This window comes from Epinephelus lanceolatus, chromosome 14 (genome assembly GCF_041903045.1).
Source record: "Epinephelus lanceolatus isolate andai-2023 chromosome 14, ASM4190304v1, whole genome shotgun sequence".
In the NCBI taxonomy this organism is placed as follows: Eukaryota; Metazoa; Chordata; class Actinopteri; order Perciformes; family Serranidae; genus Epinephelus; species Epinephelus lanceolatus.
In genome coordinates, this window is record NC_135747.1 from 34,103,966 (window position 1) to 34,116,166 (window position 12,201).

The 12,201-nt window shown below is 43.8% G+C and overlaps 2 protein-coding genes across 2 annotated transcripts; both read right to left on the bottom strand.

The window, feature by feature from the left end:
• Positions 1–875: 875 nt before the first annotated feature.
• On the bottom strand, positions 876–1,746 carry LOC117251648 (olfactory receptor 4K15-like). The gene is given in 2 exon segments (XM_078174215.1): positions 876–1,232; positions 1,234–1,746. Coding segments are annotated over 2 exon segments (678 nt in total). The 3' UTR covers positions 876–1,067.
• A 4,969-nt stretch (positions 1,747–6,715) lies between these two features.
• On the bottom strand, positions 6,716–7,648 carry LOC117250423 (olfactory receptor 52L1-like). Its single transcript, XM_033616470.2, has one exon. It carries the CDS (start codon positions 7,646–7,648, stop codon positions 6,716–6,718), a length of 933 nt encoding a protein of 310 aa, XP_033472361.2.
• Between the last annotated feature and the right edge of the window lie 4,553 nt (positions 7,649–12,201).

The following is a 12,201-nucleotide window of genomic DNA, read 5'->3' on the forward strand; positions in this document are numbered from 1 at the left end:
GTAGGTTTACAGCATTTGTTTTTGTCTTGATATTGTTTTGGTTTTCCACATTCAACATATAAAGAGAGCCATTATTCATTTTTCAAGGCCAGTACCCTCTGCAAAGATTGAAAAACTGCATCCATTAGTAAAGAGCACTCACAGCTATGTCTGCCCTGCTTCTTGTTTCATCTACAAAACATAGGTATGTATTAAACAACAGTGTAAAGAGGGTCTCCAATGTTTTCAGGCAAAGAACCCCTCAGCTGACAGTACGATGAAGCAGCCCCCCCATATAAAACTGAGTTACATAAACTGGGCCTGCATTAACGTGTAGGGCACCCTAACGTGCCAAGTGTAGACCTACCTTTATATGGTGCGTAGTACAATACTGTATTGACATATTCATATACTTGTACATCATGGATTCATTTGACAAGGACTCATGTGTAACAGTTAGCCCATCATCATTGGTGTGTACTGTTAACTAATGTTTTTTTTTTTGCCAGAAATATGTTGGATTCGTGTTAATGTTTAATTTTCATTCAAGTTCGGAAAAAAGACACAAAAAAACCCTAACTAACTAAATTAATTTGGCAATAATTTTGGCCCCAACTGGCAGGTAGTGGTCCAAAAGCCCGGATGTGGGTCCATTCTGAATGGACTGCAAGTGATTTGCAAATGTGTCAAGCTTTAATTTGAAGTACAGTGAATTTAAGGCACAGTGCTTTTACTTTAGGGTGCAGTTTTTCTGCTGTAGAGTGAATAACTGACAGTTACTCAACAGAGACAGCAAACTGGCCAAATGCAAGTATGACGCTGAATATATTAAACTGTGTGGACCTTGAAGTAATGACTAAGGAGAAATCTGGACCTTGTGGCTGGACCAGTTGGGAACCACCCAGAGTGTAAAGGATACATTAAATATTAATAATTTTCTAAAAATTAAAAGGTACAACGACATAAATATCTATACAAAGTGCACTGAGATAAAGCTGAACCTTCAAGTCATTTTCAAGTTTTCAAGTTTCTCTGTGTTTAGCTTAAATTTCCATTTAATACCTGCACCTGAGCAGGATTTTGTGACATCACAGACACACAGCAAAGAACCTAACATACGTGTATGAAATATAACTGAGAGGAAATGCAACAGTAAAAAGAAGGCCAAAAACAACATCATGCAGATACAACATTGTTCTGTCCGGTGAACAAGACAGTTCAACGACGAGATGGTTATCACAAGATATTTTCCTGGATAACAGTCCCACAAAACTTTAGATGAATAGTGAAAGACAACAAAACTCCAACCTCTAAAAAAGAAATCATCCAAATAACAAGGATGCCAATTTGTACTTTTCTAATTGTCATCAGGACGTTGTAATTTAAAGGCTTGCAAATACATACATATCTGTCATATGCCATTATTGTCAGCGTTCCAAATTCAATAGCTACATATGAATGAGTGTTAAATATTTGAATAAAGCAGTAAAAGGCAGAAATTTCATGAGTGTCTGACAAGATATGTACCATCAAGCAGGGCAGCATAGATGTGCTGCCCCAGATTTCATTTACAAACAAACAGCACAGGAATACATACATGGGCTCATGCAGATTTCTGTCCACGTAAATAACAACAATAAGACAAGTGTTAGCAAAAATAACAGATATGTATAACAGCATTGCCAGGATGAAATACAGGTGCTTAAACTTCCCTATGTTAGTGTACATAGTCAACACAAAGGACACAATCTCTGTTGAGTTTGTCATGACTTCAGTAATAAGACAAAAATGTTTTTTCTTTGACTGCAGATTTAGAAAACTGCATTTAAATCAATGCGAATGTAAAAATTACTGGGGGGAAAACCCAGTTATATTAAAACACATTTTTGCAAGAGGTTGTTCAAGCCTAAAACATCCTATAAAAACCTGTATTTAAAAGCATTAACGATATAAAACCTCAAAAAGCTACAATACATGTTTGATATACTCCTCTGCTCCCTACTGTGACAAACAGACACAGTTGCTTTATACTCAATTTTCAGCAGCTACGCACACACATCAAGCACGCAGAGGGCTTAATTAAGATGCAGCTCAGTGTTGAGATGGAGTAAGTATACTTATTGCCTCACCTTATTTATTCTGCCTTGCTGTAACAAGCTTCAGTAAACATCCCCTTGTGGTTTTAGTCATTGATAGGACTGAGATGGACAGTCCCGCATCACTGCAGAAGCCGCACCGACCTGACGATCCATCTCACGCTCCATTCTACCCTCACTCGTGAACAAGACTCCAAGATACTTGAACTCCCTCGCTTGAGGCAGTAACTCTCCCCCAACCCGGAGAGGGCAAACCACCGGTTTCTGACGGAGGACCATGGCCTCAGACTTGGAGGTGCTGACTCTCATCCCAACTGCTTCACACTCGGCTGCAAATCACTCCAGTGCATGCTGGAGGTCACGGTGTGATGAAGCCAACAGAACCACATCATCTCTGAAAAGCAGGGATGCAATTCTGAGGTCCCCAAACCGGACCCCTTCCTCCCCCCAGCTGCGCCTTGAGATCCTGTCCATGAAGATCACAAACAGCATTGGTGACAAGGGACAACCTTGGCGGAGGCCAACACCCACCGAGAACGTGGTCGACTTCACACCGAGTATGCGGACACAGCTCTCACTTTAGTCATACAGGGACCGAATGGCTCGTAGCAGCGAGCCTGGAACCCCATTCTCCCGCAGTACCCCCCACAAGACCCCTCGAGGGACGCGGTCGTAAGCCTTCTCCTGGTCCACAAAGCACATGTAGACTGAGGTTTGACAATAGGTCGGAGCCTCCTTTTCAGCACCATGGAGTAAACTTTACCCGGTAGGCTGAGCAGTGTGATACCCAGATAGTTGGAGCACACCTTCCAGTCCCCTTTTTTGAAGATGGGGACCACCACCCCGGTCTGCCACTCTGCAGGCACCGTACCCGACCTCCACGCGACACTGAACAGGCGTGTCAGCCAAGACAGCCCAACAGTGCCCAGAGCCTTCAGCATCTCAGCCAGGGATATGGGTGAGAGGTCCCCCGAGTCTTCAGGCTCTGCCTCCTTCTCAGTGGACGTGATGGCCGGGTTCAGAAGGTTCTCAAAGTGCTTCTTCCACCGCCCGACAATGTCCCCAGTTCGGGTCAGCAGTTCTCCCTCTCTGCTGAGCATAGCCTGAGACAAGCCCTGCTTTCCCTTCCTGAGTCGGTTAATGGTCTGCCAGAACTTCCTTGAGGCCAACCAAAAGTCCTTCTCCATAGCCTCCCCGAACTCCTCCCACACCTGGGTTTTTGCTTCAGCGACCACTACAGCTGCAGCCCTTCTGGCCAACCGGTACCTGTCTGCTGCTTCAGGAGACCCCCGGGCCAGCCAGACCCGAAAGGCCTCCTTCTTCACCCTGACAGCCTCCCTCACCGCTGGTGTCCACCAGTGGGTTCTTCGGCAGGTACTGACCACACTGGCACTGACCTTCTGACCACAGCTCCTAGCAGCCGCCTCCACATCGCGGACTGGCTTTTGGTAAGAATGCCCTCACCACTGCCAAATCTTCATACTACTCCAACCTCATCAACACTGGTACAGGTAACAACAGAGTCCTCTTCTCAACAGTCAGCCACCTACTTCAGCCTCTGGCCTCATCTTGCACCTCCTCAAATGATCCACCCTGGATAATCACCACTGGCCAACCTCTCATCAGCTCCCTCACTGACTTCACCCCGGCATCAGAACACATCATCTCTGAACTCATCCGTAAAGCCAAAACCACCACCTGTCAGCTTGATCCTCTTCCCACCTCCCTCGTCAAAGCCTGTCTGCCGTCCATTTCCCCCATGATCACCAACATAATTAACTGGTACCGCCTTTCTGGCATTGGGATCACTGGTGTTGCACTCTCCTGGTTCACATCATACCTCACCAACCATCAACAATTTGTGCAATTAAGGAACCACAAGTCTGGGTGTTAGGGTGTTTCACTGGGTGTCCCACAGGGGTCAGTCTTGGGTCCACTTCTCTTCATCATCTACCTCCTCCCCCTGGGCACAATCCTCCGTCACCATGGGGTCCATTTTCACTGCTACGCCGACGACACACAGGTCTACATCTCCTCCAAACCCACCACTGTCATCCCTCCCACCTCCCTCACCACCTGTATTGAAGACATCTGGAGCTGGATGAGCAGGAACTTCCTGAAGCTAAACGGCAATAAAACTGAGGCCCTGCTCATCGGCTCCAAATCCACCCTCACCAAGTCACAACACACCCCAGCTCCACCCATCATCATCGACGGATTCCCTCTACCCTTCTCCTCCCAAGTCAAGAGCCTCGGTGCCATTCTGGACAGCACCCTCTCATTTGCACCTCATATTCAAAACATCACCCGGACTGCATTCTTCCACCTCCGCAACATCTCCAGACTCCGCCCATCACTGTCCCAATCCAGCACCGAAATCCTGGTTCACTCATTTGTCACATCCCACATCGACTACTCCGGCCTCCCCACCAAACTCATCAACAGACTGCAAATCATTCAGAACTCGGCTGCCCGGATCATCACCTGCACAAAATCATCTGACCAAATCACCCCTGTTCTCATCCAACTTCACTGGCTCCCTGTACAATACTGCATCCACTACAAAAACCTTCTCCTCACCTACAAAGCTCTCCACAATCTAGCCCCCACTTACCTCTGTGACCTCCTTCAGGAATACACCCCCTCCCGCACCCTGCGCTCAACCTCTGCTGGACTCCTCACCATCCCCACCTCACGCCTCAGTACCATGGGTGTCCGAGCCTTCAGCTGCTCGGCACCCAGACTCTGGAACTCCCTCCCCCCACACATAAGACAGTCAGACTCCATCACATCATTCAAATCCCAACTCAAAACCCACCTGTTCAAACTGGTATACTCACTCTAACAGGACACTGTGCACTACACTTGTTTTTTATGTTGATGTTTTGTTTTAATGATGTCTTTTATCTTCTATGCTCTGTAAGGTGACCTTGGGTGACTTGAGAGGCGCTTCCAAATAAAATGTATTATTATTATTATTATTATTATTATTATTAATAAATGTTAGCTAGACGAGAGAGGACTGTACTGTACTGGCTGCTAGTTAATTCCTAGCTGGCCAGCATCGCAAATCGCCACAACCAGGGACCGGGTAGCGAGTGTTGGTTGGCTGACATCCTCGTGAGGCAGCTATCCACGGACATCGCCCTGCTAAGTTACGCCCAGCTAAGTGAACACTAAACTTTCAATTTGAGCTCCAACCGGCCGCATCATTTCCATACGGTACCGTTTATTCTAGAATGGGGACTGTTTACATGTGCATATTGGTATAATTCCATTGTGTCTACTGTTGTTTGTACTGATACTGTACATATTGGTATAATTTACTGTGAGTTGTTTGTACTGGTACTGTGCATTCTGGTATAATTATTTGCATTACTATTTGTTTCTTCAGATAAATCTGATAATTGTTGCTCTGTCTCTTTACTCATTTATTTAGTAGAGTGTCCACACACCTTCTCATTCTACATATACATAGAGGTATACCGGTGGCTTTACAGCCTACATTTTATTTAATTTAGAGAGTATAATAGAGTCATATTATTGATTATCTCTGATCCCCATGGTCAAAACACCACTGACACTAGGTGGCGCCAAGCTAAAAAAAACAAATCCTGTCTCTTGCCTCTTTAAAGGGACATTGTGTAACATTTTCAGTTTATTGAAACCTCCAAAACACACACACAATGAGAATGGATTTTTCAGTAGAAGTGGGAGACATCTTTTATTAGCAGTTAAACTTTTTAATAGAAAATATATTTACACATATTAATAGAATCTGGATTATGTAATGAGGGCAAAGGCTGAGATGCCATTTTAAATTATTTTAATAATTTAAATTCAGAAACTAAGTCTTATTAATTATATTATCATTAATCAAGTAAGTATTTTTATGTGTTCAAACATGTCTGTAGGGGATCTTTAAGTACAAACTATATGTGACAAATAATGATAATAATCTTTATTCATAAAGCACTTTTCAAAACAGAGTTACAAAGTGTTTTGCATGTCAATAATTAAGACAGACAAGACATGAAAACAACAACTGATAAAAACACTTTGGTGTATAAATACTGAGGCAATAAAAGACAGTTTAAATTAACTTAAAACTTAAGTAAAATCAGGAAAGGCTCTTTTATAAAAGTATGTTTTAAGAAGGGACTTATAAGAGATCACTGACTCAGTCGACAGATTGTTCCAGAGCCTCGGGGCCCTGACAGCAAACACTCTGTCCCCTTTAGTTTTCAGCTGGGCCTCTGGAACAGACAAAAGACATCTGCTACCTGAGGACCACAAAGTACGTCCTGGCATGTACGGTACCAAGAGGTTGGAGATATAGCTGAGAGAGACCATGAAGAGCCTTAAAAGTAATCAGAATAATCTGAAAATCTGTTCTACATCATACTGGGAGCCGGTGTAAAGAGGCTAAACCTGAAATGATGTGATCATGTGTCTTGGTTTTCTAAATAGTCTAAATATGTTGAAGAAACAAAATTCACATGATGTATATTTATATGTTGCCATTATTAATGAACTAAGTGTTTTTAATGAAAGCAGATAATCAGAATAGTTATGATAAGGCAATAAAAACAAGGAAAATCAAATTAAATTAAATACTGAATGTTAAAGTCACAGTGTTTTTACTGTTTTAATTTAAAAACCACATTGAAAGCATGCCTAATCTTTGACAGCTTCAGACCGTATATCATTGGATTTAGAAGAGGCTGAACGATCGGTCCGTACATCGTCAAAATAACACGCAGCTCATGTGGAACAAACGTCATGTCAAATCTTTGACTGATCAGGTTATAAAAACCAGCAAAGACAAAGCTCATGAGTGAAAAGAAATGTGGCAAGCACGTATCAAAGGCTTTCATTTTGGTCTGTTTGGACACCTTTAAACACACAGCAAAGATCCTAACATACGTGTATGAAATATAACTGAGCGGAACTGCAACAGTAAAAAGAAGGCCAAAAACAACATCATGCAGATACGACATCGTTCTGTCCGGTGAACAAGACAGTTCAACGACAAGATGGTTATCACAAGATATTTTCTGGATAACAGTCCCACAAAACTTTAGACGAATAGTGAAAGACAACAAAACTCCAACCTCTAAAAAAGAAATCATCCAAATAACAAGGATGCCAATTTGTACTTTTCCAATTGTCATCAGGACGTTGTAATTTAAAGGCTTGCAAATACATACATATCTGTCATATGCCATTATTGTCAATGTTCCAAATTCAATAGCTACGTATGAATGAATATTAAATATTTGAATAAAGCAGTAAAAGGCAGAAATTTCATGAGTGTCTGACAAGATATGTACCATCAAGCAGGGCAGCATAGATGTGCTGCCCCAGATTTCATTTGCAAACAAACAGCACAGGAATACATACATGGGCTCATGCAGATTTCTGTCCACGTAAATAACAACAATAAGACAAGTGTTAGCAAAAATAACAGATATGTATAACAGCATTGCCAGGATGAAATACAGGTGCTTAAACTTCCCTATGTTAGTGTACATAGTCAACACAAAGGACACAATCTCTGTTGAGTTTGTCATGACTTCAGTAATAAGACAAAAATGTTTTTTCTTTGACTGCAGATTTAGAAAACTGCATTTAAATCAATGCGAATGTAAAAATTACTGGGGGGAAAACCCAGTTATATTAAAACACATTTTTGCAAGAGGGTTGTTCAAGCCCAAAACATCCTATAAAAACCTGTATTGAAAAGCATTAACGATATAAAACCTCAAAAAGCAACAATACATGTGTTTGATATACTCCTCTGCTCCCTACTGTGACAAACAGACACAGTTGCTAAACTTAATACTCAACTTTCAGCAGCTACACACACACACACACACACACACACACACACATCAAGCACGCTGAGGGCTTAATTAAGATGCAGCTCAGTGTTTAGATGGAGTAAGTATACTTATTGCCTCACCTTATTTATTCTGCCTTGCTGTAACAAGCTTCAGTAAACATCCCCTTGTGGTTTTAGTCATTGATAGGACTGAGATGGACAGTCACAGTTTTAATTTGTTTTAAAAGCATTAATTTGTAGGGAAATGTGATGTGTAAAGATGAGTAGTGCGCAAACTTTGACCTGAGGCTTGTACCACAAAGCAAGTTTAGTGGTTAACACTGATGCCTCACAGCATGAGGGGTCTTGGTTCGAACCTGGGGTGAAGGAACCCCTCTGTGAGGAGTTTGCATGTTCTCCCTGTGTCAGTGTGGGTTTTCTCCGGGTACTCCAGCTTCCTCCCACAGTCCAAAGACATGCAGGTTAATTGGTGACTCTAAATTGTCCGTAGGTGTGATTGTGAGCGTGAATGGTTGTCTGTCTCTAGCCCCTTTCACACTGCCAGATTTTCCGCGAATGTTGGGCCGTTTTGCCGGCAAGCTGCGAGTGTGTAGACACACAGAGCCGCATTGGCAAGTTGATCCGAGGTGCCCAATTTTCTGCCTCATAGGGTAGTCATATTGGCGGAACCCTTTTAGTTTAAACAGACCGAGGCGGCCTTCCGCAATGGGAGGGGCTGTTGAAAACTTGTGGGAGGAGCTGTTGAAGATGCCGCACATGTGACCCACTGCTGGTGGATAAACAGGAAACAGCTGATAGCAGGAATTAGCAAGCAGCTAGTAGCAAGAGGGAAACACAAACCTGACAGACACTGTAAAGATGAGCAACTGGGGAGACAAGGAATTGCGCACCCTCCTTACCCTCACAAACGAAGAGGCCATTAACCATCAGATGACGGGAACGGTGAAGAATGGGCCGACTTACGAGAGAATCGCCGAAGGACTGACTAGCCGTGGCTTCCCTCTCACGTCAGTGTTTGCGTCACACACTGAGCTACATGCTTTGTTACTTGCTCACGCCCCCCATTGCCCCGAAAAAGGTGCATTCTGTATAAACAAAATTAGGTAGGCGGCATTTTGCTGCACTCCCCGATTTTGTTTTTATACTGCCAATGCTGAAAGAAGACTGATTGGGCAAATTTGCACAATTCCTATCTAAAAAGGGCTTATGTGTCTGCCCTGTGATAGTCTGGTGACCTGTCCAGGGTGCATCCCTGCGATCCCTAAAGGCCCTGACACACCAAGCCTAAGGTTGGCCGTTCGTCAAAGTCAGTGAGCATTTGTCGCCCTAGTTTTTGCGGTGTGTCCCGCACCGTCGGCACTTCGGCGCCCGCGGCTTTTCGGCCAATTGAACATGTTAAATCAGCGGTGGAGCTTGTTGGTCAGAGAGATCACTCTGATTGGCTGTTCAGGTTTTATTTCCTCGCCCCTGTAGCGAGTGATTCTGCCTGTAGTGAAACCGGGGCTAACCGGTGCTTCCTCCTCAGGCTCCACTTCACTCAGCTGCCCAACAGACCCGCTGCTTCTTCCCACTTTAACCTGAATAGCCGCAGCATGACGGGAGGGAAGCACAGCCAGTTAGCCTCCGCTAGCTTCCCAGCTAGCCCCAGCTCTCCGTTTGGATTGAACCGGAGCACCGAGCCCTGGTTTGTTATTCAGGTTCAAGTGAGAAGAAGCAGCGGGTTTGTCGGGCAGCTGAGTGAAGTGGAGCCTGCGGAGGAAACACCGGGAGCGTCTGGATGTAATAGTCTGTGGAGGTGCTGTGGTGCTCGGCTGTACAGATAGGAAACCCCTCGGCTGACAGGATGTACCACTCTCTCACTCTGCTCTCTCTCACGCAGGCGCAGAACGTACGTGCTACTTGGCCATTGGATGTAGTCTTTGTAGTGTGTTCAAATGCAACTGACACAGGGCGACATGAGGCGACATAGATTACGAAACAGTTGGCTTTCGTTGCCGCTAGTTCTTTGATGTCGGTTTGGTGTGTCAGCACCTTAACAGGAAAAGCGGTTACGAAAATGGATGGATGGATCAATGATATTATAAACCCATCAGCCAAAACATTAACACCACTGACAGGTTAAGTGAACAGCTTTGATTATTTTGTTCCAATGCATTATCCTGCTGGGGGACCAGGAGGTGGACCATGACTGTACAAAAGCGTACAAAAAGAAAAATTACACTTAATGGACAGTGAAAACTTTTGAGCTGTGATGGTTAGTGATGATGCGGTGAAACAAAGAACCCTTTGGAATTGATCTCTGTTTACTCCGACAATAAATAGTAAAGCAGAACCTCCATGTATGTTTTTCAACCCAGTAGCCAGAATTATTGTTGGCATTGAGTGTGTCTTCAAACCACGGATAAGTTATTATGAAGCAGGTACAGTGAAACATTTCTTTATGTTCCAACCATGCTGTGATTAACGTCAGATTAAGCCACAAAAAACACTGGGTTATCGGTAGGAAAAGATCATGTTATGGCACTTTATATGGCAAATCCCTGCAGGCGATGTCTCAGTAAAAACAACCGCTTTTCAGGAACAATCCCAGCAGATAAAGCAGTGATGTGTTGGTAAAAACAACCACTTTTTGTTGCACTATCCCAACTACAAACACAGTGATGACTCGCTAATAAACAATCGGTTTTGTTATTCTTTGGTCTCAAACAGTGGCAACTTGGCAGGGATCTTGCCTGTGTGTTACGGCCTTCTATTTTTCTGTCACTATGATGAAACATAAGTGATGTAATTAACCCACTTTAAAACTTATTTGGATACAGTAAATTTACAGTAGTTTCAACAGCACTGGGCCACACACACACACACACACACACACACACACACACACACACACACACACACACAAGCCCAGAGGTGATGTAAGCTCACTGTAATGACAGTCATTAGGTCCTCTACTGTGACCTCCCCAGTGTGCCACGTCTATGGTTGTAAACAGGCCTCAGGGAGCAGGACTGGCTACGGCCACACTTCACACAGCTAATTACTGTATGACCCAGCAGCCAATGTCTGTTGACCTCATGGGAGGCTCCTCTAAGCAAACACCAAACACAGTGTTGGAAAAAGTAGGTCTTTACTCATGTAATACTAGAGCAGCAGAATGAGCTCCAACTGTTCGTCAAAATGGCTCAATTGCATTATTTTTCCCTCTAAACTGGCCGACCGGCGCTACAACAAATTCAGCATCGCAGAGCTGCAATGATTCAAAGCAACCCAGACTGAATCCTCCATTATTTCAGCTTTAAAATTGTGAAGCTGTTTCTCGTCTCAAACTATAGGATTGATTTTTCTCCACCAGAATGTCAACAAAAGATGTCACATGTACCTTTGTATATTTGACACAGCTGCTGATTCTGTAGTGGACAGTGTCCTTTTTCTAAAATGTACAAACACTTACATACAATAGATACATCAGGTCGAGCAATCAAGCCGCAAGCAGTGGTGGCCCAGGGTCCGTCATTAGAATAAGAATTAGAAACTTGTGTAGTTTAAAAGCGTAATCTCTTTTTGGGTTCCCTGTTTAAAACTTAGGGCTGTCTGATAGTTGCTGATAGTCTAGTGATACTTGGCCCAATCCCAATACCCCCCCTTTTCCACTACCCCTTAGCCCTTGGCCCTACCCCTAGCCCTTGCCCACTACCCCTTGGCCCTCGAAATGAAGCAACAAGGGGTAGGGGTTGAAATCTTTCCCTAGTAATTGGGACACCACTCACTACGTCAACGCGTCAGTTACGTTCACGCATACATAACTGTTTTAAACAGGAAGCCGTGAGCCATCCACATTTCCAACCGGCATCTACAATGGAGTCTCCAGTTGAGTTCATCCTACCAATCGCGTTTGCTGTAGTCATCATGCTTCGTTTGATGAATGACAGATGACAAAATGATATGTTCGACAGGGGACTTCTGCTAGCTAGCTAACCAACTAACATTACGAGGCAGCATAGTTATACTAGCTGGCGTGTTATCGTAATGTGAAAAATCCGACAATTTTGCAGAACAGGATAGATGACAGATGCCAGGTAGTGCGAGCTAGCTAGCTAGCTAACAAGCAACCTGATGAGGGTAACGTTAGCTGAGCTTGCTAACATTGCCTACCACTATGTTAATTTTTCATGTGTAATCTTTGATGTTATGATAATGACATTAACTTATCTTATAGCTAGTGGTCTGTCGGCTGAATTCATTCATCCTCATCAGACCAGGTTAGGAACCTGAATTTCA